This window comes from Megalops cyprinoides, chromosome 3 (assembly GCF_013368585.1).
Source record: "Megalops cyprinoides isolate fMegCyp1 chromosome 3, fMegCyp1.pri, whole genome shotgun sequence".
Classification (NCBI taxonomy): domain Eukaryota; kingdom Metazoa; phylum Chordata; class Actinopteri; order Elopiformes; family Megalopidae; genus Megalops; species Megalops cyprinoides.
The window spans coordinates 28,626,270-28,653,951 of NC_050585.1; the positions used below are offsets into that span (position 1 = coordinate 28,626,270).

At 42.4% G+C, this 27,682-nt stretch overlaps 2 protein-coding genes across 5 annotated transcripts; one reads left to right on the top strand and one right to left on the bottom strand.

The window, feature by feature from the left end:
- The first annotated feature begins 2,229 nt into the window (after nt 1-2,229).
- Nucleotides 2,230-16,879, top strand: LOC118774252 (lysosome-associated membrane glycoprotein 2-like). Of its 3 annotated transcripts, none has more exons than XM_036523453.1 (6): nt 2,230-2,378; nt 8,728-9,296; nt 9,711-9,836; nt 10,149-10,206; nt 10,291-10,461; nt 14,835-16,879. In XM_036523453.1, the coding sequence occupies exons 1-6, from the start codon at nt 2,333-2,335 to the stop codon at nt 14,975-14,977; spliced, it is 1,113 nt and encodes a 370-aa protein (XP_036379346.1). In that variant the 5' UTR covers nt 2,230-2,332; the 3' UTR covers nt 14,978-16,879. The 3 variants fall into 3 exon arrangements, with proteins under 3 accessions (XP_036379346.1, XP_036379345.1, XP_036379347.1); XM_036523452.1 differs by lacking the exon at nt 14,835-16,879 and adding an exon at nt 13,873-14,265; XM_036523454.1 differs by lacking the exon at nt 14,835-16,879 and adding an exon at nt 10,880-13,571.
- A 537-nt stretch (nt 16,880-17,416) lies between these two features.
- Nucleotides 17,417-27,313, bottom strand: atp1b4 (ATPase Na+/K+ transporting subunit beta 4). Of its 2 annotated transcripts, none has more exons than XM_036523012.1 (9): nt 27,144-27,313; nt 26,792-26,861; nt 24,908-25,142; nt 21,535-21,663; nt 21,124-21,231; nt 20,603-20,802; nt 19,449-19,505; nt 19,246-19,338; nt 17,417-19,015 (listed from the first exon to the last, which is right to left on the bottom strand). In XM_036523012.1, the coding sequence occupies exons 2-9, from the start codon at nt 26,855-26,857 to the stop codon at nt 18,854-18,856; spliced, it is 1,050 nt and encodes a 349-aa protein (XP_036378905.1). In that variant the 5' UTR covers nt 26,858-26,861; nt 27,144-27,313; the 3' UTR covers nt 17,417-18,853. The 2 variants fall into 2 exon arrangements, with proteins under 2 accessions (XP_036378905.1, XP_036378904.1); XM_036523011.1 differs by having other exon boundaries at nt 27,086-27,310.
- Between the last annotated feature and the right edge of the window lie 369 nt (nt 27,314-27,682).

A 27,682-nucleotide genomic window follows, 5' to 3' on the forward strand; every position in this document is an offset into this window, starting at 1 on the left:
GATGAAATCATTTGGCAGCCCACGTTTTTCCCTTTCAGGAATCTCCTCACGCAAAAATCCAGTGATGGTGAGCACCGAAGTTTATCCAATGTTCATAGAGACATCAATGTTTATGTAGTCAACCCTCTGTGTTTGGGGATGCCATGCTGACCTGGTCAAACTTCCAAAATGTGTACTGCATGGCCCAGGAGATACACATGTTAGTAAGTTTTCCTTTTAATACAAGTAATTAGGATTTTGGCATAATATTCTGCCTCACAATTGGGAAAGGAGGTCCTACCTGAAGGAAAGTTGTCATGGTATGCTGCTTAGGAGAAACAGAAATAGAAGGACAGAGAAGAATTACGTTCCTGGCCTCCTGGGGGCAATAAGGCAAAGCTTGTAAAGGCTGTGCCTGACTGTGCTGAGTTGCCAGAACCACCGGCAGTGGTGGCAATGTATACAGTGTTTCGTCTCGTCATATATAGGGTAGTGCATCCAGGGGAGGTAGGTTTGTGTTGTTTCCACTGAGGCAAATAGGTCTGCACATGTCCTGTTGAACATGGCCCAAGTCTGTCCAATCACTTCTGTGTGTTGTCACCACTCTGAGTAGATCTATTGCCCAGTTGTGAAGATCAGGAATATGGATAGGCCTCAGGGAGGTTAGATAAGAAAAGGCCATGCCCAAATCCATTGATGTACACTAAAGGATTAGTGAATCTTTTTCCCTCCTGGTAGTTTACATGGAGCACCGTGGAGGTGTTGTGTGATTATATCATGATATGTGTGCTGCATAGCTGTGGGAGAAAATGTCTTTTGGCCATGAGGTACATTACCCTGAGCTCCAGTACACGTGTGTGTTGTCCTTTCCAATATCCCCACCCCCCGCCTTGCCACGCTGCTTTCCCAACCTTTCCTACACACCAACAATAGCTTCTCAGAGTAGCATGTGACACATCTGAGAGACATCTGCTTGATACATGGAGGTTCATCCTTCTGTCCCATTTGGGTTCCAGATTGTGACTGTTGAAGTCAATCTGGGCTTTTGCCAGTATTTCCTAATCGGAAAGGCTTTAACACCCTCGGAAATTACAGAGGGCAGAATTTTGTCTGCCTTCAGAGGGGTCAGTTACACTCCTATGTAAATCCTTAGTCCCTTCCACATGTCAGTATTTCAGTGCTGCCCAGCTGCATCTAGAGAAGATGCAAATGGCCAAAGAAAGGCCAAAAGGCATCACAGCAAACTGATAGGTTTCATCTTGAAATGCAAAATGCCTGAAATGTCTGCATTTAGGATGACTTAGGATATGAAAAGGAAGTGAACTATTCCAGCTCTGCAATGGCTCATATAAAGTGACTAAAGTGATGTGCACAGAAGGGCAAGGTCTCTGAGGCATAAATTCACCTGCCTGAGGTGTAGAATAAGGCAAATGCTACCATACGCTTGTAAGACCACTAAATAGATGGATAAGAGTTCATTGAGTTGTTCTGATTGGTTACTTATTGAACCCTTTTCAAAGAGGGAGGGTCTTTCCTGGAGAAGGGAGCAAACCTGTGCATTTTTTATTATCATGCAACATTTCATCAGCACCCATAACACTTCGTCCTGCCCCAACCCTCGTATATGATTATATGATGTTGTCTCTGTGCAATGATATTAATCATTAATGAAAAATCTAATATGTAGATATTTTTCTTTTAAAGCATATTTTGTCGAGCTAGGGATATCAATATGGAGTACACTGTATCTTATGGAAAATGTGTTCTATTGCTGCAACTGTGTTGATAACAGAGGTAAGCCTGTTTGTTTAGCCAGCCAGTTTAAATAATTACTTTGAAAATGTTTCAATCTTTAATGCTACCTGACAGCCACTGTTAACAATGAACACCGAAAATACAGAGCTGGCGCTGTCTGTAATGGACAAAAAATGATGACTGTATAGCTGAAACATGGTGTGGTTGTATCAGTGGTTTGCTAAAAAAAAAGAGAGAGAGAGAGAGAGAGTGGATAGAGAGGATATTTAGCTAAAATCTGAAATTCTAAACATATTTCACCTTTGCTGAATTCCATTTTTTCATACGTTCAATTAAAATGGTTCGTTCAAATTAAATAGTTTCATAACACCTTTAATCAATCCTTCACCGGCCTTGACTTGAAGAACATAACGTGAGCTCCAGCTTCTTCCTGCAGTCATATACCGTTCTCACACCCTCTTCGCGCTGATTGGTCAGTAGTGTAAAGTACGCAAGGTTGAGGTTTGTCATATGACTTTAATTTCCTCCTGATCCCTGGTCGTTCTGTGCTGTTATTTCCAGTTTCCATCCACTGTTTAGTTTAATTTAACGATACACCATGCGTCACTACGCCTTCTTGGCTTTATTCCTGCTTCTGGGGAGCGGTAGGTTTTGGAGTAATTACATTTTTATATGTATTTTTATTGCACAAGGAAACGTTTGTTGTTCCAGGCCTAGTCTTTGGTTGCAGATATCGATGACGAGCTAGTCAGTTAGCTAGCTTTCACTATGATTTAGCTTGCAAGCTGTCCAGACTTGAGAATCCGTATGACTCAAAATCACATTTTCTGCACGCGTGTCACTGGATTTTTTTTTTTTTTTGGTGGTTGGCTAATTTTCCAGGTAGCAATTATAAAGATCATAGCTAGCTAGCTATATTTTTTGGCTAATTTACTTGTACGTGATTTTATGTTTAATGCGAGTGTAGCCATCTTGCTAGGTGGCTAGATATTTATGTCTAGTTGTTTACTAGCCTAGATAGATAGCTACTAAGTTGTCGATGCCAAGAAGAACGTAATGTTAGCTAACTTTAGCTAGCAAGCCATGGCAACGTATTTGAGAAGCAACGATGGCACGATGCAGCTGGTTAAGGGACAAGTTAGCTACCGTTAACTTAGCTAGCTGTTCTTATTTTACGTAACAAGTACAAGTTAACCATCTGATTTTGCTCACATGCTAACGTTAGCTAGTTTCGTGAATTAAGGAAAAACAGCTTTGCTGCTAGTTAATGTTTGCTTCGTACACGCTTGGAATTTAGCTGATACGTTTCCCGACTTTTTATGAGTCGACAGAGCAGGTGAATTGGATAGTGATTTTCTGTCTAGCTTGTATGAGAAAAACTAGCTAGCCTCTCGTTACAGGCGGAATACGTTTGTTCATTTTGAGGCAGGCATCAAATATTTGTCTGAGCATTGCTGATTCACGTTTCTACATTGCTTGATAGCTAGTCAGCTAAAAATGTGGCCCTCAGTTTACGGAAAGTAAAAGTCTTAGCTAGCCGGAGAGCCAACTACCTAGTTCGTTAGCTAAAAGTCTTTTAACACAAACCGTTGGATGTATTACTGGTTAGATTTTATGAGTCATCAGTGTGGTGGAACATTCCGTGCAGTAAACAGGTCGCAGCTAGCTAGCTAGATAAATCCCAAAGCTTATATCATAGGAGCACGTGATGTACTTTGCTAGCTTCAGTGCGCAGGATCTGGTTTCGCACCTAGCCGCTCGTGTGACAGCAGTATAAAAACACAAACACTGAAACCAAGACTTCCAAATACGAGTTATTGGATAATAGACTATCATGAAACAGTGGTATTGCATCGGTGTGTGTGTGTGTGTGTGTTTTGAGCATGGGGGTGGATTTTGTGCAGATGTCTTTAAATAACTGATGTGTCCTCCCATTCTCTGACTGCGCATTTACATTTGCATCTGTCGCCGGACCGCGCTGAAGAAAAGCAGACAGTCTTGATCTTGGCGGCGCATGAGGCCTTGTAGTGGGATTCCCTTTGCAATTTAAAAGAATCACGGATTCGGTAATTATGAAATATATATGAAATAAAACAAAGGTATTAGGGGGTATTTGGACACATTTCCACGTTTGGGGGATTAATGACGTTAAAAACGTTAAAGGTGTGGTCAGATAGATATGGACAACTGACCAGAAGAGTACAGGAACATTAGCTACTGCCTGTCAGTATCATGAGTCTTCTGAGATCCTTTTACATTCGTGGAAATAGGCCCACCTGTTCCATCCGCTTGGACCATGTCTCAGGCCAAGACTCTCAAGAGTAAAAAGGAGAACGTACTGTCTCTGGTTAACCCTGATCTTTTCCAGCACTAGTCCACCACTTAAAGTTGTCTTGGGATAGCAAACTTCTTTGGCTCTTGAACAGGCAGCAGCCTAGCTTTTGTGTTGTTATTGTTACTTATCTGGGAGATGCTCGTATCCAGAGCCTTTAATGAGGTTAACATTCTAAGACATGTTCAGTACACAGCAGAAATAATACATAAACAACAAGAATATAGATGCAGGGGGATGAAAAGAAGCAAAACATGAACATATTGTTTGAAATAGGAGATTAGCTTCACACCACATTCTGCATGACCTGACATAGTGTGGTAAGTGTAAGTAAGTCCTGACACCTTAGCCAGTGGGGGGGGGGGGGGGGGTTCTGCCCAGCCTGTGAACTGGGTCAAGACCTTGATCTGTTTTCCGCACCACTCTGAATTCTCCTGAGAGTACCTACATTTTTTCAATAAAACAAATTCAGCAATTTTTTAGAATGCTTATTCTGGCACAACCCATAATGTAACCAACAACATGCTAATGCATTTGCTCTGCCTCAGATGTGTTGCCACAGTCATGTAATTTGTCTTTAGGTTTCTTTTGCCCTCCAGGCCCTCAGACACGCAGGCTGATGATGATGTCATCAATGTGATGAGCAAAGAGGCGAAGGTTGCATTAGCATTCAGTATCACAACTAATTTCTTCATTGCATGCCACAGGCTAATTAAATGCAAACGTGAAAGTTGGTCATCCATCAGCTAAATGAGATCAGTGGAGACATCAATCCAACATTCATGTGGAGATATCAATCCAATATTTATGATTGTATGATAACTATTTTGTTACCCTATATCTTGTCTAGTTAGGGTTCCAATAGCTTACAGGGTCTAACCAGCTATTCGTTGGTGGCTTCAACCACTGAAACGTTTTTATGTGCCTGATTTGCACTCGTTTACTGTTTGCCGGTGAACAATGTGTTCCTTACATTTGACCCAGTTTTAATACACTTCCTATTTCCTCAGAGTAGTATAGGACACATGGGTCTGGAGACACATTATTAGAATGTTGCATGCTGTTGTCTTTAGTCTACTTACAGGCTCGATGCTTTAAGGATTCCTTTCAAAACACGTGCTATAGAGACGCCTTTCCTTTGGTAGATAAATTTCAGTCTTTGGCATCTTACATTTACAAATATGATATTTAATTGAATTGAAGAAATAAAGCTGCATATCTTCCATGGATCAAGTCTGTTTTACCTGAAAACAAACTTAACATACTTATTTTACCAGTTAGAAGCGAATAAGCTTCTGTAGTGTGTGTGAAACAAGTTTGGCAGTGGGGGAAAAAAGCATTTGTGATGAAAGCATTTGTACAGCGAAAACTCTGAACTGGACATAAAACCATTTTAACTTCATTGAGTGAAGTTAAAATGGAAGCAGTTTATTGCTTTTGCAAATGAAGTGCTGTGTAAGTGGTGTAATTCAAAACATGTAATTTTTATTTTAGGATTATATTTTGCAAGCTGTTGTTACCTTTCCAAAGGCATATACAAATTAAATACTCAGAGAATTGTAATTAAATGCAGATTGCTTTTTGCTGAGCAGTAAGCTGCACAACAATCATAGCAATCATGAATTAGACTGATTGTTGTGGGCAAACATTTTCTTCAGACACATGTAGTCTGCATCCAATAGCCCAGTTCATTATCATTTTCAAGAAAGTCACCATGAATTCAACACCTGTGTTCCAAATTAGAAATAATATTTAAGAGATGTACAACAAATTTATTTATGGTTAAAAGTTGTACGTTATTCGGCTAGATCAGTGACAGCTGACAAGAATTTACGAAACACTCGACTCAAGAGACTGAAATTGACTTTAAAAAGGCAGTGAAAAAGAGGAAGACAGTAGTTGTGATTAAATATTGACTACCGTAGAAAATTGCATTGAATATCAATCACCATGTTTTCCACTGGTCCTTGCAAATTTTTGAGATAATGCATCTGTTTTTATTGGCCTGTCTGATGATTCACTTTAGACTATGAGGTGAACAGATATATTTTCCTGGTGAAGATTAAATTTGTCAGCACAAAATAAGCCTGTATACTGCATTGACTGCCTCCAGAGCAAATGGCCTCCATAATATTTGATTAATACTTAAAATTCAAGAATTTTCATTTCTGTCTGCATCTCTCTTCTAAATAAATCCAATTTTAAAACAGAAAAAATGCAATATTCATGCGGGTATTGCCATTAGGTCTCTAATCTATTGCTCTGTTGTACTAGAGCATGCACCTAATATAATCCAAATTGATGCATCATATTTGGAGTTTGTTGTGTAGGTGTATTATGTAGTTCTTCTCCACTTAAAAAAAATCCTTAAATTGGTAGACATTCATGTGTCATATTTTCAGCCCTGAAAAGGAATTTGCAGCCTCCTGAGATATGGTCTCCAGGTGTCTGTTATTTATTTATCAGATTTCTTTCACACTCTGGATCTTTCTAGCATCTAGTAGTATGTATATGTTAAATGTTGCCATGGGTTTGTAGTATGATAACACTTTTCTCAACTCCTTTTTAAAATAGCCTGTTCTGTAAATTCTTCTCCATCTTAAAAACAAAAGAATTTTGTTTTTGTCAAAAATGTAAGGATTTTTTTTTACTCCAAAGGTGGCTTACTCAACCTGTCTTCTGTAAATTGTGAAATAATTTACAATGCATATTGAGAAGTTTCTTTGAATTTATGCCACCTGTTATTCACAGCTCTGTATTTGTGAAGTTGCCCCCAATCTATTATTCTTTAAAGTCTCTCTTGCCTTAAAATTGGCTTGTCAACGTTCTTTTACTGAAGGAACCTTACAAAAACAGATTGAAGATATAGAAAATGTTTAGCAATTTAAATATTCCTGTGGATTTGCATGGTAATTGGTGAGGCTTTCCAAACTGCATGAAGACTGCAGCATTAACTTGCTGCGTTCAGCGGAGGTTCCAGGTCAGAGGGTGTGCTGCTGCTGAGCGTGCAGATGCAGAACTGACTTTAACACACAATGCAGTTTCACGCTGTGTACCACTGTAGCTTATCACCTCGCATTAAACCACCTCGCATGATTTAATGAGACAGATTTGTTGTAATTTCAGGCAGTTATTTTTCGAACTCCACTCTAATGCCACTTACATGTGATTAAATCGTTGCCAATTTGGTAAATACGAATGAACAAGAATGCAAGTAGCTGCAAAACGCCCAGAAGTGTGCTCAAATTATGTGGTCGTCACAGAGCGATTTTGTTTGCTTCTCTTTCCATGTTTTAGGAGCTAACAAGCCAGCTGTTGCTTGGACAGATATAAATGGTGGGTTTGTTTAGTGAGAGTTCTATAGGATCCTTGGTGAAGTATACCAGGGATTCAGCTCTGTGGCTCAGATTTGATCCCAGCCATGTCATCAGTTCACATTGACCTGAAGCCCACAGTCCCCAGTTCGGCCAGGGACAGGGGTGTGCATGTTGTCAGGGGTTTCTTGGCTCACTACACTCAGGCGCACAATGTGATTAGTCTTGTGCCTGTGAAGTAACTCGGATGTAGTAGCAGCTAACCTCCAGTCAGCACCCACTCCACTGTAGCATGCCATGTGACATTTGGTGCCTTGGCTTTGTGTGACTATATTGGAGTGTTTCAGTCATCTTGCCTCAGAGGTCCTGTGAGAATGCAGTGGCTGTTGTGATGAGACAAGCAAATGACACGAACGAACGAACATACACTTGGTGATACTAAAACAGGGTAGCATGCAGGGGCATTAAGTATACCTGCAGAAATTCACCAGGACACACACAAAGTATTTGGAACAGCTCTGATCCAGTATGGTACAGACCTATTTTAGCGCAAAACAATTGCTATAAAAATAAGCCTGGCTGTTCAGAAGCAGCTTGACAGCTTCAAGGGTTCTGTCTGCTCCAGTACTGAGACATCACTGGACATTGTAATATGTTGTATAGTAAGTAGGGAAGTGCCTTTGTAGGAAACACTGCAATGGTTGCTGCAACAATGTCATACAGAAAACATCTGGAATGTTCTCAAGGGCCTAATCTGTTAATCTGTTAACTCATAATCAAGTCATTAAGTGTTATCTTCGTATCAGCAACATTTGTTCCTTAGATACATAAACTGTTATTGATTTAGCTTATTAACTTGTTTTACCATCATTCTCATTTTAAGTAAAATGGCCTATCTGCCTATCTCTGTTTAGCTTGAGCACTATAAAACATTGATTAAAAAATTAACAATTCCATGACAGTTGTAAATTGGCTAGCAATTTTAAATATCACAACTTATTGGAGGTGAAATCAGAATGATGTTAGAAAAGGTCATTTTCCAAGATCAGCCTAAAAAACAAATCTGTAATGTTGCTGCTTGAAAGAGAATATGATGAATGTGTTAAAGGGGGAAAAAAATTAGAAAATCAAGTTTAGCTGTAAATTGCAATTGCATCTGCTAACAACATTGCCTAGACTTCAACAAGTCACAATCTCCATCTTCACGATGAGTGTACATTAGCGGTAGCAGCTGAGGTGACAGCCAACCAGACTCATAACGCATATGTAACTTGTGGTCCAGGGCTCTTCCAGTCGAATGTGCTTCCATTGTTCTGTATTGTACTTGTTTCCTCATTCCCTGCACAGAAACTGTGTGCGCAAATGTCACCACGGTCCCAACCGCAGCTCCAACCACCGTCACCACAGTCCCAACTCCAGCTCCAACCACCGTCACCACAGTCCCAACCGCAGCTCCAACCACTGTCACCACAGTCCCAACCCCAGCTCCCACCACCGTCACTGCGGCCCCGACCCCAGCGCCAACCAACGCCACTGCACCCCTGACAACAGCAGCAGCCAACGCCACCACAGCCCCGCCCCCGGAGCCGACCACCGAAGCGACAAACGCCACCACGGCCCCGCCCCCAGAGCCGACCACCGAAGCGACAAACGCCACCACGGCCCCGCCTCCAGAGCCGACCACCGAAGTAACCAATGGCACCACGGTCCCGCCCCCAGAGCCGACCACCGAGGTGGCCAACGCCACCACAGCCCCGAGCCCAGCGACCTCGGCAGCGCCCACAGCAGCGCCCACACCCGCGCCGACTCCCCTCCCTCAGCCCAGTGTCGGCAGCTATAGTGTGCGGAGCAAGGAGAACAGCACCGCCTGTCTGATGGCCACCATGGGCCTGCAGATCAGCTACAAGGAAGGCGCAGTACGTTGCTGAGGGGATCTCTGGCACGGAGTGGGGGCATTGTTATCCACACCAAACACATTTATGTCTCTGAGTGCTGAAATTGTGTATCGTAATTACAGTCTACAATTTTCTGAAAAATCTACTGAAAAATACATTGAGTGAATACATTAATGCAGACTGTAAACCCTTGTTGGTGCATTGGGCTCATTGGTCTCTTCTCTAAGATTGCCATTTCCAAGTGTCATTTCTCTGTTCAGCTCCTGAGGCTGAGATGTGCAGCAAATGACCGGTAGCAACAGAGATTAATTTTGCAGTGTGAGAGCCACAGATAATGAGCATCTCTTTGACCATCTTTACTGGAATGTTGTTTTTCATGTTGCCAATATGTGATCTCAAATGACGTTTTTTTTTTTTTTTTGTTACTTTTTTAAGGTTCTTAAGAGTATAAACCTGGACCCTAACAACACTGTTGCTGCCGGAAGTTGTGGGGTTAATGGGAGTGATGCCTCTCTTCTGCTGACGTTTGACAAAGGATCCGTTGCATTTGTTTTCAGTGAGGTAGGTCAGTCAAACTTCCCTGAAGGAAACTAGGCACCCCCTGTGATGGAAATGGTATCTCTAGCGCAAAGCAGTTTGACTGGTGGCTTCCACCAAGTGCATTATCCTATTTATTGCAAAGCCTGGAGTTCTCATTTCCATCCTGGTCCTCACAAGAGTCTTGATATTAATAATGAATATTATATGAATAATGAATTAATCAGCACATCAGGAGAGACATTTCACTCAAGTCATTGAATTTTTTCAGCAGTTTCATTAAACACGTTTGAGTCGTTTTAAGTCCTGAAAATCTTGTTATGTGGAAATTTACAGGAGGGAAGGAAGTTCCGCCTGCACGTGGTAAATGCGACCATAATCCCCAGCGCTAATGGTAAGTAACTGGAAGGACTCTGTGGCCTCTGGTTGAGATTTAACCAGCACCGTTGCTGAGCTCATCACCCTTTTGCTGTTCCAGGGACGGCCTTCAGCGCCTCCAACACCAACCTGTCCCTGTGGGAGGCCTCAGTGGGCACTTCCTACATGTGCCGGAAGGACCAGACCTACAACATCACCGACGCCCTCGCCCTCCATACCCTGGGTCTGCAGGTGCAGCCCTTCGGAGTGCAGAACAACAGCTTCTCCACAGGTAGGTGATTTCCCCGCCCATCTTTGAGACGCTGGTCCCGCTTTAAGCGGCCAGTGTGTAAGTGACCGGATTTACAGATCCTCCCTGCGGGAGGCGAGGCATCCTTCTAGCGGGTCCCCCAGCACAGCACTGGGGAGCTCAGCCTGTTGGGAGTCATTTACAACTGAACAAGGAGGATACCCGGAATCTGGAGTGTTCCACACGTATATGCTCACACATAGCTGATTGACATAAACAGGCCTAGGTGGGGAAGGAAGAGGCTGCCAAACCTGTTTTTTTAAAAAAACTTCTCACCCGTCCATGTCAATGTCATTAGTAGGCCTTCACTAGTAATGAGGCTCTTTTTTGTGGTGCTTTACAGATTTTTTTGGGGGGGAGCATTGTTTATGTGTTTTATACACTCTCTTTCTGTCTGCAGCTCATGAATGTTCAATGGATGACACCAGCATCTTAATCCCAATCGTAGTTGGTGCCGCTCTGGCTGGCTTGATTCTCATTGTAATGATTGCATATGTGATCGGTAGAAGAAAGACCTACGTTGGATATCAGACCCTTTAAAGTGACCCTGGATGATTATGCAATGAGTCAATCCTGTTATTTGTCGTTTTTTTTTTCTTCTGTTTTTTTTTTTTTCACCTTTTAGGAGCAAGTGCAGGTTCTTTATCCTCCCTCTGTCTGTAGTTGCATGCCTGGGCATGCGGCTCGTGTAGTAACAAGCCTGGTATTCAGTATTACGTAAAGAAAGTGATTGAATCACATGATGTGCTCCATCTGGACCAAGTGTCACTGACAGCGCAGGTCTGCACTGGTCTCCTTCTTAGGAAGTACCTAATACTTTACTTATGCTAGCGAGGGGGGCCAGGTTCTGAATCTGAATGAATAGAGGAAGGAAAAAGCCCTGGTGGCTCTCACTCATGGGGGTTAAAAATTCTTTGACTCGGTTCTTTTGGTCCTGTATATTGGGCAATACAACATGTTGTGGCTCATCTCTGTACTGGAGGTGAATGGAACACAGGCCCATGTGAGTCTATGGTGGAGAGGGAGGCTCCCCCCGACCACAGATCTGCGGCGGAGGGCGTTTCTCCCCCCAGGGCAGCGCCAGTCACATTATGACCAGACCAGCTCTAGCACCAGGAGTGACCGTTAGTGAGCCCTGAGCCTGCACTTGTTTCCTCCAGTATGCAAATTTGTTTTTCACCCTCATTTCATTCCCCCCCCCATCCATGTATATATGTTACCCAGCCTTTGTCTTTGGTGTTTGACGCCCATCGTATGCAGTCAGTATTTCTGCCTTGGCGATCGAGGCCACAGGCTGTTCACATGCACTCTGCATCAAGATGACGTGAATTACCTGGGAGCTCATGAAAATAATTATCATTTGGGCCTAACAATATCAAAAAATGAGATGCATAAGCAATAAATTGGCAGTGCGTTTAAAATTCCGCTGGATGTTGTCTTCAGGGAGAATACTGCACCTTCACTAGTATTTGAGCACATACTAGTGATCAGCCAATGATCACAGCAAAGTCTTTACATCCTAATGGAGGTATTCCCACCTTATGATTGAGGCATTAATACCTGGACTTCAGGGCAATGTCCAGCCAAGGAGAGGCTGCCTGAACTGAGCTGGTGTCCAGCTAGCATGCGAGGCGCAGGTGACAAACCCAAAAACAAAGGTGGAGCTCTTTCTCTTTCTTTTGTTCTTTCTTTGTAGACATACTCATAATTTGTTGGCATTAGGTTTAAAAAAGGGATAGCTCAGTAGTGTGCAGAAAACTACCTTCATTTCAGCGACTCTCCCAAGATTTGTTAGTTTTGTTAATTTTTTTTTGCAGTGTACTCACTTAAGGACACTACAAGGCGTGTTCTGCTTTCTTATTAATTCAGAACTGTTGCTGCTTGGTTCCACTTGTGAATGTAGTTCTCGCTGCAGTGTTGGTGCTGGGAGCTGCAATAAAAGTAACACCTTTTTTTGGTAATTGAGCCATTACAAGCTTCTGCGCAGTGCCAGCAGATCAAAAGGTGTTATGATCTCAAACGTGGAGGGAAATTGCTCAAGTGCACATATGCATATTGTAATGGTGAGGGGGTTTTGTTGTAACTTCAATTTGTTTGACTAGAACACTTGATTGCAAAGTTGGTTGCTGTTAATCTCTTTAATTTCAGCCCATTTGCCTAATTTGATTCATACCTCAAAATGATTAATTGTTTGAAAGAATGGTCAGTGATTGAGCAGTTCTGCCCATTTGTTAAGCAGCAGTTTATCCAAAGGCGATTCCACTTTTATAGCACAAAGGTTGGGTGCACCAGCTTGGCATAAATTTTCTGGGGCCTAGTCATGAGCTTCAAGCCCAGTGCACACTACACTTCATTAAACCAAGAATGCCGTACACATAGCTGGTGCATCTGGATCCTGCTCCCCCGAGTCCTATAAGTTGTCGCTGATGTAATTGATGAAACATTCATTTGAATATCCCCCCCCACCACCACACACACACCCCTTTGTCACTTACCGTAATGAAAAGTATTGAATTCAGTTTCATTCCATCAGTTGCTCCCCAGTCATAAGCGTTTTGTCTAGGCCTTTTCATCCAAAACCACAGATATAAGCAAAACATCCATGAAGGCAGTGGGATGCAGTTTTATTCTTGTTTTTTTGTTTGTTTTTTGTTGTTTTGTTCTGTTTGTCGTTTATTTTCCACTGATCATTTCAGTGATGTGTAATAGTCTTTGCTTTTGGAAATGGAAGCGTCTGATTATCATGAGAAATGTGTGCCTTTGCGATGAGAAACTGCATTTTGTCAACTTTACAGTAAGCATGAGATTTCCGTTATATTATGATAGCAGTTTGGTTCTTTAGCGTTTGCCTTCGCCTCGAAAGGTTTTGCAGAATTGCTCCTTTAGAATAGCATTTCAAAGAATGTGTTTTTTGTGAAAAGGGAGTCCAAATTGTAGCATGTTGTTCACATAAAAAATGGCAGATGCTTGCTTTTTGCTTCAGTGTAATCTGTCAGTTAGATTTTTACAGCCCACATCTTAATGCACAAAAGCAACAATGCGAGATTCCATTTTAATTGATTTTCTAATCTTTTAAAATAGAAGAGAACTGACGATACAAATGGACAGATCTGCAAAATCTTGGTGATTTCATAAGGTTTTGTGTGTTTAAAATTGTAAGGACCATTTTATATTTTTAAAAAATACTGAAAATAAAAATGTGCTTCTTGGTTCCTCTGGAAAGTTTGGAGTAATTTCTTTTCATATAATGGTCTGTTTTAAAGCACCTTCTGAAGATGTTTGTTTTAAAGAATCAATCCTTCAGATTTTCTGTGTAATATTAATAATTTCTTCTTTGTGTTGAATGTTTTTTTCCAATTCCTTCACTTTGGCTTTGTCTCTATTCTCATCCAGCTGAGGATTGCCAGGCTGATAAAGATGAAAGCTTCATTGTCCCCCTAGCTGTTGGAGCTTCCCTTGGTGTTCTGTGCCTTATTGTGTTGGTGGCCTATTTCATTGGACGAAGGAGAATCCAGAACAATGGATACCAGTCATTATAATTATAAAAGCGGCTCTTAAAAGACAAAAAAGGAAAAAAAATTCCAGTCATCGTGCAACAAAGACAGTGTGCTGTTGGGTTTGAAACAATGAACTTAATGAAGGTGTACATTGCATTGATCCCCCACCCCGCATTGTACATATTTGATTTGACGTATGGTAGCCCTCTTTTCAGACTAGTCACTTTATTGCTGTTAATGTGCCAATAGTGCTTATAAAGGGAATCGCATCATTAAAGCTATTGATGTAACTAACTGAAACTCACCACTGTCTCTTGTTATTTGGTAAGAATGAAGTGTTGCTAGATTTTATTTCTAGATTGGCGTCATAAGGATGATGTGCTAGTCATAAGGGAGTTTGTGCTAGTATTTTAGTAGCTGAAAGTTGTAGTGCTTGTACATTAATAGGGTTTGTTTGCATTGTATCATCAATTCTAAACTTCTAAACGTTGTCAATGTGTTTATGATATACTCCAGTCTCTTGGTTTGTCCTGACATTTTTGAAATCCTATCACAATGTTCGGCAGGATTTCTAAGTTTTGAAGTGACCAGTGACTCTTGCCCTTCATTACTAAAGGGAATAGGTTTCCTGTGTTGCACAAAAAAAGGATTTTATCTCGTCTGACATTCCCAGAGTTAAGAACTTGGATGCAGTGTTCGATCTCTGTTACAGGCCATGACGCTGCTATTTTCTCCTTCCTTTTCCTTCCCTGGCATCGGCTGTGTACCGGAAGTCAGTTCTCTCCTGTGTCTGACTAACCCTCAGTCTTTTCCTGCCCTATAACCACTAATCCCCTACTCTCTCTCTTTCCATACCAGCTGAGGAGTGCTTCCTGGACTCTGATTTGACCTTTCTGGTGCCTATCGCTGTGGGCGTGGCTTTGGCCTTCCTAATCATCCTTGTGCTTATCTCTTACCTGATTGGGAGGAGGAAGAGTCGCACTGGGTACCAGTCTGTATAACCCCCTCTCGGCTGTGACTCTCTGCTGTTTGTTCTCTAACCGCAGTCCCAGCCATTATTCCTCCATTTCTACCCCCTCCATTTCTGAACATCGACGCTAGAGGGACTCCTAGGAATCACAGTTTGCTATTTTGCAGTTTCATATAGGTTGCTGATGTGATGCTTAAACTATTTAAAATACTACTGCCACATTGTTTATTAACGATAGACATGACATCTAGTGGTGGCAGGTAACTGGGCTGTTTTATTAAGAAATCAGTGCTTATTATTAAGCACTGATTTCTGATAAGAAACAATGTTGCCCCGTATGCAACCTTATCATGAATGGCGCACTATTTTAAAACACCAATTTAGACAAAAATACTCACCGTTATATCCTGTCAAATTATGAAATGCATGCATTATCACCCGTTTCAGTTAAGCTCAGCCTAGCTTGTTATCACTTCACACTTTCATGAAACCGATTCTCTGAAGCATATCCAGTATTTCCACAAAGATAGTCCCAGCTCTTTAGATTCTGTGCTGTATGGTAATGAATGAATTTTGGAGCAAATGCAGTTAGGTGATTATTGAATGTGGAGTCCTTAGAGGACAAGTACTCCAGTTTTGAAATCAGTGAATGTAAGAGTGTTTTTAAATCTCTCTCTGACACAGCAGATCAACTCGTGGTCTAATTAGAAAATCTTACAGCTATTCAGTTTATTTTGCAAACATCGATGGCAAACATGGCAGAATAACCAGTGGTCAAGTGAGAAAATATCTCCATGCACTTTCATTTTTAAAAACTTTCCTTAGTTTTTAAGCAGGCATTATTTAAAGTAATGTCTCCCCCTCCCCTCAACACTTGTTATGGGAGAACCAAGTCATCAATTGAGACCAAATTGACTAACCAAACATTCAGACTGAGCTGTGAACATGATCAGTATATGTGTAGGTGGAGAGCATTGTGAAAAATAGTATTTTGTTATTTTCACATTTATTTTAGTCTTCTCAGGGAAAGGATGGTGGTAGCCCCACATTCATACCTTTTCAGCAAAGAATCCTCACCTGTCTTTCCATAAATGTAACACGATCCATCATTTTCACCTGAAATTTTACTTTTATTTGCACAAAAAAATGATATTGCTCTCCTCGGTCATCAATAGATAGATGGTATGTAACACAAATGAAACAGAGACCAGTTTCCCAAATTTCTGTGCCTTTTTGTTGCAATTACTTTCCCCATTACTAAGCGTACATATGTTAAATACAATTCCAAGACGTGTTAACTTGGTGAAATTAAGTTGTGGGAAAAAATTAAACTTCTCCTTTTTGTAAAACCGTGTGCAGTGTGATACTTGTTCCTTCTCAGAAAATGCTCTATTCTGGAGTATGACATTCTAGAAAGTTCTTTAGCTTTGGGACTTCGTTTAAACAAGCTTTTAGTCATGCACATTACCTTAAAACTAAAAGCTGGGAGACATGAACTTATAGCTCTGTGGGTTGTTTCTTGGGGATTTTAATGTATTAGGACACATTTGCACAATTAATTCAACCCTGTGTTGTAAGGCAGATTGAGATTTCCAGGTCCTGTGCAGCCATGAGCAGATGATGAGGAAAGATGCCCCCTTGTGGCAAGAGAGCTGTACTGTACTCTCTTTTACAGATTTGCTGAATTACTAAGCAGGTAGCTGTAATGTGGCCCAGTCCAATCTCAAAATCTAATGAAGCACAATAAATGTTTCGGAGCCACAACTACATCTGAATGCTTCAGGTCCAAAGAAATAACTCTTGACTGATATCATAAAAGCACCACCCCTTGCTGTACTGGTGTCTTTAATTGATGTGAACATGTAATATTTGGAGCCAATTGCAATAAACACATGAGTACGTTGCTCCAGATTTGAATTTTTGACACATATATTTGTATAGGTTTTCTTTTTTGTTACATTCATCTCATAGGTTATCAAGTCCAGCTCAGTGTTACAAGAGACCACTGTTAAATGCTACTTGAGGACAGATTTGTCTGACCTTGGAAGGTTTGTTTTCAATGCTACTGGCCACTGCTTTATACTGGTTTAGTTCACAAATGATTATTCAAGTGGCAAACATGCACTCAGCTGGCTACAACTCGCAGCTTTTAGATGCCGCCTCAAAGGTTAGACAAGATTGTTCTTAACTCTGCTGAGACATTGTTCAAGGCAGACATATTAAAGGCACTTGTTGTAATCGTAAAAGAGAAGATTCATGCTGCGCCATCTCTCCCTAGCAATTTGTAGAAGGACTGGAAAATTACACTCACTAACACCCCTGCTCAACAGGAGCTGAGCCCGTAGAAGTAGAAGCAGAAAACAGGATATCATCCCCCTATGATTTAGTCAGGAAACTCGTGAGTATATTTTGTATTTCAAAGGATATCCAGTTGCTGAAGAGGTGAATAAAAAAGAACAGACACACACTGTTTAAATTAGTCAATTTAGTTCCATGTGTTTACTTGAATTGCTAGAACAATGTTTTAGGAGTTTTAAATATAAGATGGCACACTTTTCCCACAGAATGTTGGTGCATGTCTGAGTCTGTATGTGCTTTTCATTTTCACGCATAGCCTTTACAGCTCATAGCCTCAAGTGCCGTAATGAACATTAACAACCTCTGTAAAGTTAATGATTGGAGAAAAACAATGATAAATAACTCAATACTTAAAATGGTGAATTCTGTCATTTTCCAAACAAATATTTGGACAAACTCTGATATCCAAACAAAAAGGGTGAAATCTAAACTTTTATCAAGGCACACACTGACCATTAAGTACCAGCTAACATGGAAAGATTGTGATTCCTTTATTCACATCTGATAAAAACCAAAAGTTGTAAAAATGTACATTTTAGTGAAAATATTAATTGTCAATGGATTGTAGTGGCCATAAAAATAACAGCAGTGCACTGGGATAGTTTGCATAATGCAGTAAATGTTTCAGCTACTATATACCTAAAGTCTTTCATGTGGAGAGAATGTGACCATGACGAAAAAAAAAACACGCACTTTAGAAAAACACATGGTTATTTTATGAGTGGGTGAAATCGCTAAAGAGAATTCAAAGTAAAGTGGCGCTAAAGCCAATTAGAAAATAACACGACAAGATGAGTGAAGTGCATCTGTTGCCTCATTGGCTGCTGCTTTTGTAGGAATAAAGGGAAGACAATGACAGTGAGACCCTATTAATACGGTAGAGTTGTCCTGACACGAACAAAAACCGCCCGTTCCAGTCCTGTGTTCTGTCACTGGGACTCCTCTCATCTGGCCCCCAGTTAATTCAGTTAGTGACTAGTCAGGTCAAGGGTATCAAAGGCACAACCAGTCAAATCATACGTTATGCTGGCTTATGATATGTAACCTGAATTTAACACTCTTTTCTTTCAAAATATAGTTGGCGTATTTCTTATTTTACATAATTACTGCTGTAGCTATTACCACTAATCGGAAAATAATTAGTAGGTGATGTCTATGTCATTTGTGACATACATGGTATAACTTTATAAATGGAAATCAGAGAAAGCAGAGTATCAGGTATTCTGTTGTCATTGTTATGCTACCGATCATTTGTTCAGCAGTTGAAACAAGTCACAGGAAGATAACTTATATTAGCATATGAAGGCGTAGGGTGAATCACTGAGCATGTGTATATTGGGGTGGGGTGGGTGGGAGTTTACAGAAGGGGATCAAAGATTGCTGTCAGACCTGGGTGGGGTAGACAGGGGGATGGAAAGAGGCGTTTCTACTGCTGTACCCACGCCAACAGCTCCTGGTGTTCTTGGTTCTTCATCTGCATGGTGTACTCCTGCCTATAGAGTCAGGTCCGCTGGGCCTCACGGCCGCAGCTGGTCAGCAACAGCGCCCCCTATGCACCCACCTCCAGAGAGAAGGTCACACTGCCAAGGAATCGGTCTGTGGGGGAGTCGTTGATGATGCCTTTGCCGTTCAGCTTGCACTGCACGGTGAAGTGGGTGTCGAGCTGTACCCTGGGGAAACGCACGGCTACCAGGGGGTTGGTGTAGTTCACCTGTCAGCAGTGCGGGATATATTACTCAGGCTACTCAGGCATATATTACTCAGGTTAGATGTTTTTTGAATCCTGTTAAAAGCACAGTTTCTGAGTTTTACACAACTAGTCAACAAACCCATATACAAGCACCTGATGTAACACACCTAAGCGAGGGTTATAACACTTGAGTTTCTAGTTGTAATTCTACTACTTCAACTCAGCCACCAAACAGTTGGATTCATACTTACATGTCTCAGCTTTCCATAGTAAGGGTAGTACATAAGGTTAAAAATGCTTTTAGGGAAGAACTCAATGTCCCCAAGGTTCTCTGAGCCTCCTTTCTGGTAGTGAGAGAAAAAGTGAATCAATAACCAGTGTCAGCTCTTTTATTGCAGATCACACAGAGACATAGAGGCAAAGGAAAGATTGTGGGATGAATGAACATGGTTACCTTAGCAGCACAGGTCACATTGATCGGAGTGCCTTGGCCAGGTAAGTATCCAAGAATCTAAATGGGCGGACACAGTTACAACAATTACATAAACATCAGTAAAACTGAAGGTACTGGGCTGAAGGCTCGCTGGGGTTTGTTGTGGCAGCTGGACGAGCTTCCTGGACTCACAGGGGATAAAGATATTGTGCTTTCCTGACTGGGTGGCCTGTTTTATTTTTATGTACTTGAGGGCGCTGGGAGAACGTACAGAGCAGCGAGGCTCCCAGCTGACACACTGCCTCATTAGAGAAGACTGCAGTCTGCTCCGTCTCATCACGCCATCCAAAGACGAGGGAACACAAACCACGAGCGTGACTGCACGCCTCTCTCCAGCTGCAGGAGGGAGCGGGCCAGGGTTAACCGCCACCACCTGCTGGCGGGACACATGGCTGGGATGTTTTTTGAGTTCAGCTTTGCAGCTTTGAAAACAGTGAGGCTCGTTTGTGTTGCCTGGGCCTAAAATGCCTTCTTTTGTGTGTGGGAGATGCTGGGATAGAGAAACTTCACACGGGCCAGGCCACAGCTGGGGGGCCCATCCCTGCTTGTGTCCCACCAAGCGAGCTTCCCCAAACCAAATAACATGTACATAAATATGAAGTTCTGACATTTGCCATCTGCTGCATGTTCACTTGACCCGAGGAGCCCTGCTCCTAGAGTCAACAGATCTCCTCCAGCCATTCTAGGTTTTGAGCACCAATTATCCTTCACTTAATGTTGGCTCCAGATGATGTAAGTGCCTCTTAATTGCCATGCATATCTTGTGATTGAGCTGGCTTCTGATTAAGTCACAAAACTTCAGATGCTTGTCCTTGTGCGGTACATATCAGCTCATTTTATGAAGGGCCTCTTAAGGGCCTCTAATTCTCATACTCACCACTAGATGTCACTAAAACTGTGGTTCTCATTCTAAATCTCATTTCAGTCCCCATACTTCTATATTACAGTACCAGTGCTTAAATACCAGTGCTAATATGTACAAACCCAGAGGCAGTCTGAGGAATGATGACAAGATACATGCGACAGACAGGTTCATATTTTCATCTTGCCCCTGCATACATCATAAACAAGGGCAGTTCCAGTCATCCTGTGTGCCTCTCCCCCTCCCTTCTTACCCGGTTCATTTTGAGGAGCACGCAGGGCTTTCCTTGAGAGTAGCCGAAGTCAGGGTCGTCCAGCCCTGAGCAGTCTCTCAGCCAGGACCTCTTGAACTGGCACGCCTTCCGCTCGGCGCTCTCCTCCTTGTCGTCCTGCATGAAGTACGCGTCCTGCGCACACTGAATGTTCTGCTGCTCCTGAATGGAGTCGTCGTACGCTGTCAGAACGGAGGAGGGGGGAGAATAAGAGGAAGGTCCCATGAATATAACAAACAGAGGCAGCCGTTTGTTGGCCCCCTCCCCGGAGTCCAGCGACCCAGCACAAAAGCAAGGGCTGGAGCAGAGCTGAATGGAAATGCTCCGCTCACAAAGGTCTTCCGTCCCGGCTTTCTTTCTGCTGGCGCTACGCCTGAAGAGAAAGGTGGGGAGGGGGGAAGGGGATCCTGCTCTTGACATTAAGGTAACGGCTTTGTGCTTCATATACCTCCTCAAACAGACGAAAAGCTGAGCACGCTTGCGGCCACGGGCCACAAACTCACGTTTTAGGTAGGCCTCCAGGGCCTTCACATACTTCTCCCAGGAGTGACGGTCAGAGGCGTTGAAGGAGATGTCAAATCCGTTCAGCCCACATGGCGACATGACCATGCCTGCCAAACAAGTGCAGACACGGTCAGCTGCTGCGGGATATTGGTGGTCTGGTTACTGACATCACAGAAGAGGGCCAGCAGGCCCCTGAGCCCGTAAGCCAAGGGAGAGGAAAAGCGGGCAGACAAGGCTTTACATTTACATTTATTCATTTGGCAGACACTTTTGTCCAAAGTGACTTACAAGTGAGGCAGAGTACAACACAAGCAAATAGCCATACAAGGAGTCAATGATATTAGAAGCTTTGCATGACCACGTTTCCATAGTTGGCCAGGGAAGGTACAAGCTAGCTAGTAAAGCTTTACCTGGTGGCATTACCCTGTCGTTGTAGGTGGGAATGTAGGGGTTGATTGACCACATCAGGGCCCACATGCAGGCTGCAAACATGGCTGCCAGGAAGATGTACAGTGCCGAGTAGAACAGGAGGATGAGGCCTGCGGATGAGCAAGATAACACGGCAGCCATGAGGACTCAGTTCACAAGAAATTTCCTTACCCCACCTGCCCAGCGGTCATGTTGTCTCCCCACAATGGACAGTGAAGTTGCAGGCCTTCTTGCCTCTGATCATGGGGCTGTGATGCCTATAATATCTTTATGGTTAAAACTTATGTCTTCAAGTGAAGCACAAGGACAGACAAAAGCCTGCCCAGCAGAAATAAAGACGGGAAGTCAGTAAAGGTGGAAGGCCTTGATTTTGTCTTGTTGCCTCTCAGATGTGAGGGGAGCCCTGCTAGAGTGGAAAACTGCAACTGTGGTCACATTTGGGAGTTCTGGTCCAGACAAGCTCTCAGGGTCACTCTGTGGCTCGAGATGCATAATTCAAATCTTACAGAAATCTCCAGGCACGGTGCTGGACTTTTACACCGGAAGCTGTACGGTGTGTACAGTATGTGTTGAGTTTGTCACACAGACCACATGCATTACTTCAAATGAGCCAGTCAGTTTAGGGCCTGCCACACACTGTCACTTTTGTTCTCACTTGAGTCTTGAGTCACTTTGAGTCTCATCAGATCTGAATACGTTTTATTAACGTTCTGATTCAGTTGAGTGCCAGCGAGCACTTCATTTGCTTTTACGTATCATTTCAATGCTTTGCAATGCTATTATACATGTGTGTTGAAAACTTGAAAATGCAAAAAAAAAAAAAAGAAGTGTGAGAAAAGAACACCTAACAACTCTTTAATCATTGATTAACAGTCCATTAGTCAATAATCGGGCTGAACGTGTCTCCACATTAAATGGCTTTGGCTGCATGGGCGATTTCACAGGGGCTGGTGGCAGCCAGCGTAGCGTCTCCCAGCCACAAAGGCCTTTCTGTTTCAGCTCGGTGAGAATTCTTCCAACTGTGAATTCACTCAGGAACACAGTGAACTCCCGGGTGCCATCAGAGCAATGGCCCCTTGCAGTCACACAGAGCTGCCGGCATGGCCGCCGAGTTCAGTCACTCGGCTCCGTCTCCCAATTAAACGAACTCCTGCGACCAGACATACAGCACAGATACCGATGCCTTATGCATGTATTTTGCTTGCGTGCTTCCTGACAGCCACAGGACATATCTGTATCTAACATCTCTGCTTCACCATAACTGTCATCTTGTTTGGTTAGGAATGTTTTATGCGGGAAGTGACTTCAGTTAGCCGGCAGTTTTATCCATCCGAAGAAGCAGAGCAGGTCTGAGACAGCAGTCCTCCTGCGCACTTGCATTCCCCAAAGGCTCGTTTCTCCGGGTTCAGTTTAAACAAACTCCCTTCGAGCCATCTATTTTTGTCATTGAGAATGCTACTAACTGAGAAATCCGTGAGTCGCATAGCAACAGAGCCGCGGCTGCTCCGTCACTGGTGACCCCCTGAGCCTTCACAGGAAACGCTTGCAGGCTGCGGTGGAAGCTGTGGCCCGTCCCCGCCCCACCCTGCGCTGTGTGTGTGACAGTGAATATGGCGGTTTGGGCGCCCATGCAGCAGGTCTGTCAACACATGTGAGTCTGAGGCGAGTGGTGATTTGTGGGGGGGGGGACAAGCGCGTACGTGGTGCAGAGGAATGAGACTCGCAGGCCGGGATGCAGCAGGCTCCCACCAGGGATGACTCCCAGACCACCTGTGTTTGTCAGGACTGGTCTGAGTTATCCGCGCACCTATGTAAACATTGAACTCTTGACATGCTTGGCTGGAAAGGGGAGAGAGCATGGGGCTTGTGTCCAAATGTACCGACACCAGCACCCCCGCCGCCCCCCCCTCCCTCCCCAATTTAACAACACGCAACCTCAGTCTACTTTTGTTTCCGTAGTCCACAATGACATAGTAATGCTCAAGATTACTGAAACAATGCAGGAAGCCCCATTCTATCCCAACACAAGTATCTCTAAGGAACTGATGAGGTCATCTAAAAAGTAAAGACCAACCATATTCCCTTTTTGAACAGTAGTGATCTTGACCATCTGGTGGGCTCCAGTGGGAAAGGCAGGACTGAGGCCTTGCAACTACTTGCGTAACTTACCTGATTCACAAACAGAAATTCAAACTGCCACTGAGGTAAAAACAAGTAGATGCACAGTAATAAATTAAGGAAAATTAGGCCAAAAAAGGAGAAAACTACACAAGAAAATAAACTCATTCAAGTTGAAAAGTTTGCTATTATAAAATGTATGAAATTTTCCTTTAAAAGATACCCATCTCAGCTCAGCAATAATGTATCATTGATACACAAATCAGTAATGATCTGACATTAGAGACACACATAACCACTAATAAATGGAAAATGGCAATATTGTTATAAATTCTAAACACTGTTCTTGACATGTAACTGTAACCATCATAAATAGAAATGTGTTCTCCTCCATCTTGGAGCTAAAACTATGTCCTCATAGTGCGAAAACCACAAAATGTTAAAGTTGGAAAATTGTAACTGATTTGATCTTAAACCTTTTTTTCTGTTTATGAGTGCCTAAGTGAGGCACACACAGGTGGGTTAGTGAGCTAAACTACTGCGTATGATGACAACAATGCAAATTTCCCTATGCTGATAGGTCTTGATAAACCTCATTTACAGGTTCATTTTGTTGAATGATTGAATATAAAATCTTAGTTCTTCTGTTTAAAATGCTAAAGTAGTATCATCTGCGTTGCATCAGTCTTTCCTGGTATCATCAAAAATCATTTCTCTTTATTTTTTCAATGTTAAATCACCACTTTTTCAAAGAGGCCCTCAGAGGAGCCTCACTGCCAAAATGTGAGCATAGACTCTATAAAATGAAACGGTGTAATTTATGTTATACCAAAATGTGAGCATTGACTGTATAATATGAAAAGTTGTAATTTATTTTATGCCTGGGTCACAGGCCATCAAAGCTTATGCAGTCACATGGGTTGTCCCCCTGCCCCCCCCACCCCCCTTAATGGCACCACTGCCCAGAGTTGCTTATGTTCTGTTATGAGGTGTTACTAACGCTTCATTTCATCATCTCTTTTAGGGAAGACCTTTACAAGCTATATTATAACTTAGATATAGGTGGATGGATGGGTATTAAGAGCTGTGGGGCCAGCCTATAAAACACATTCAGGGCCCCACGTTGTTGCTCACAGTAAAACTGAAGAACCACAGCTCTAGCCTGGAGGATATATCCACTTAACTCAAGTGCAATTAGCTCTGTCTGGAAGTCTTCATCTGAGGGTTTGAACTTACTCCAGCTCTTCCCGGAGCGCCCCATGAACTCCTGCGTCTCAGGGTTCCACAGGAACTTCTTCAGCTCCGCCATCTTCTGGCTGAAGGTCTTTTTGGGCTTGGGCTTGGGCTTCCACTTCTCGAAATTGAGGTCCTCTGCCTCCAGGGGTTGGTGCTCCACCAGCTCTTCCTCTTCCTCCTCATCGTGTGCGCCCGGAGCCAGGTCCAGTTCGTCCTGGGGCTCGATCACTTTAGTCTGTGACAGGGACAAGGACAAGGTTAAAGAGAGGCGTATTCCCTTTGTCCCACTGACAACTCATATCTATAAGTATCAACTGTCGATTTTCCTTTAAAATAGGTGGACAGACAGTATATTGTAAATGCATAAGTATCTTTTTAATACTTATGGTATTCTTGCATTGTTTGCATTGGGGTGCATCACTGACACCTCTCTTGAGAGAAATATATATTCACAGCTAGTCTCTACACATTCTACCTTCCACACCACTAACCCCTACCGCACTCTATGCGACTCAAAACTGAACCCTACTACACTGCTGACCTCTTCAGCACTCTGAACGTCAATATGGTGTTCTGCACTGATTCTCATCATCTGGCCTGCTAGGACCCCAGGGGAATGTTCAAGTGATCATCCCTACTGCTCTAAGGATATGAATGCAGTGGCATCAGATGGAATCTTCTCGCTTTTGGAAAAAGACTGAATAGGCACTTCATCTTTTAAACATTCTCCCCCTTTGATATTGTTAATTCATTTTCGTATCCACATCCATCCATGTTAGGAGCAGTTTTTTTAAGGGGGGAGCTTAGTTAACACAACCAGTAGTTCAGTGTTTACTACATCCACAAGTACAGCAATGGGGTGCATATTAGCTCTGTGGTTCTCAAATCTGGTTCTCGTGATGCCAACTGCATTGATTATGCTCCTGGAGGAACCTAACACACTGAATACACACACACGCATAAAAAACTAGTTGGCTTCCCAGCCAATACAACATATTCTTATAATGAAGACTCCTATGTGGTTCTTTACAAAAATCAAACTTTCCATTGATATTCTGAGGTTGGACCAGTAATGTTAGGTTATATAGACTATTCGTATATTCCAAAGTCATACTAGTAGTTACTGCTGTTGTTGTTTTATTGTTTTATTAATTTTGTCATTAAGCAAACGTCTTGCAGCTTACAAAGTATTACAAGATATAGTGGTCACAGAAATAGCTGATAGCTTATAATTAGTATTCAGGAAAAACAATTCACAACATAAATTTCAATTTAGAATGAATCTTAGTACAAATCTCAGTATAATCAGAATACATTGTCACCTTGTCACTTCCTACCTCCCCAGTAGACTCCCTGGTCTTCTTGTCAGGACTTAACTGCAGTGGTTTACGATGGCACTTATTTTTTATACACTTACTCTTATACACTTGAGTAGAAACACCCTAATACTTGGTTAGATAACTGCTAAAATTTCTGTAAAACCAAATGAATAAAAAATTACACAAACAACCCACTTTTTGAATTTTGACAAGGGTGCTCTTGTTTCAGGTACTTCATAGACCAATTCCTCAAACCTCTGTCAGCTAACTATAGGCCTATTTGACCCTAAACGTTATATTCCCCTGATACAATTATAATTGTATAGTGCTCCCAGGGAATCATGGTAAAGTAAGAAACTCACAAGAGAAGTCAATTGCCAAGAAACTACTTATGTGGACGTTTTTTGTAAATCAGCCGTAAGCACGTGAACAGGGCTAAATGTATGATACAGTGAAACGATACAGTGCAGTTTGCTTTATAGAGAGTTGTCTGAGAACACACGAACAAGGACCGAATTGCTTGACTTGTTACCACAACGGATGATCACGACTGAACGGAACTTACCGCCTTAGATTGGTCGTCTCCATGGTGCTCTTCCTCAGCTCCGCCTGCGGTGGTATTCGGCTCCATGATTCTACAGAGAAGAAAAAATGTACTTGTTAAACCAATCACATCTCCTGTGATCTCCAGTGAATCAAAGAGGCACCTTAAGACTCATCATTCACAAGTTTCCCGTTTAAAAGTGTTAAGCATAATAAAACAATATCCTTTAACTGTCATAGATACATTGGACTCGTTGCAAATCCATACTGGTTATTGCCAATAAATGATAAACTGGTAATAGCCAATATTCGAAACCTCGAGTTTTCTTTTGCGGTAAAAAAAAAAATGACGGGTGTCCCGAAGTCCACTTGACCTTGTTAAAAACAAGTTGTAAGCTTGTCAAAAAATACGTTCTGTTTTCATCAGAGAATCGGACACATGCAACAGCAGCTGGACAAGGAGGACCTCTTCTCAACTAAGCGGACATCATAGTGAATGAATTCTTGTCTAAACGAGAAACTGGGGGGTGGGATACAAAGTGTGAGAGATTTTTTTTAATCCCTGCCTGTGGAACTTTTGGCAGTGGTGCAGTGTTCTGGTCTGCAGTATTCCACACACGTAGACTGCAGCCCCTTTGTCTGTTGAGATGAGACTAGGGTAAAGCCCGGCGCTTTAAAAGATAAGATTTTTATCCCAACTCAGTGTGCTGTTGTCAATCAGCGCGAGCCGGAGTTTGAATGGAGGGGATTTTTCGACTCAGACTTAGCTTCTATTTTTACACACTTGGCTTATTCTGACCATGTACTTGTACATTTGGTCATTGTTTTCCTCGACAGACTACGCAACAAAAGAGTTGTGGAGGTGCGCTTGTTGCACTCTTGCAGAAGTCCTGCATATATCATCATTTTCAGG

What these genes read in the sequence shown, in the direction of transcription:
- LOC118774252 (XM_036523452.1), top strand. Translation starts at nt 2,333, where the DNA reads ATGCGTCACTACGCCTTCTTGGCTTTATTCCTGCTTCTGGGGAGCG. An exon ending in ATTCCTGCTTCTGGGGAGCG is followed by an intron (nt 2,379 to 8,727) that starts GTAGGTTTTGGA and finishes TTCCCTGCACAG; the next exon opens with AAACTGTGTGCGCAAATGTC. An exon ending in TCAGCTACAAGGAAGGCGCA is followed by an intron (nt 9,297 to 9,710) that starts GTACGTTGCTGA and finishes TACTTTTTTAAG; the next exon opens with GTTCTTAAGAGTATAAACCT.
- atp1b4 (XM_036523012.1), bottom strand. Translation starts at nt 26,857, where the DNA reads ATGGAGCCGAATACCACCGCAGGCGGAGCTGAGGAAGAGCACCATGGA. An exon ending in CCTGGAGGCCTACCTAAAAC is followed by an intron (nt 20,803 to 21,123) that starts GTGAGTTTGTGG and finishes CCGTTCTGACAG; the next exon opens with CGTACGACGACTCCATTCAG. An exon ending in ATGTGACCTGTGCTGCTAAG is followed by an intron (nt 19,339 to 19,448) that starts GTAACCATGTTC and finishes TCTCACTACCAG; the next exon opens with AAAGGAGGCTCAGAGAACCT.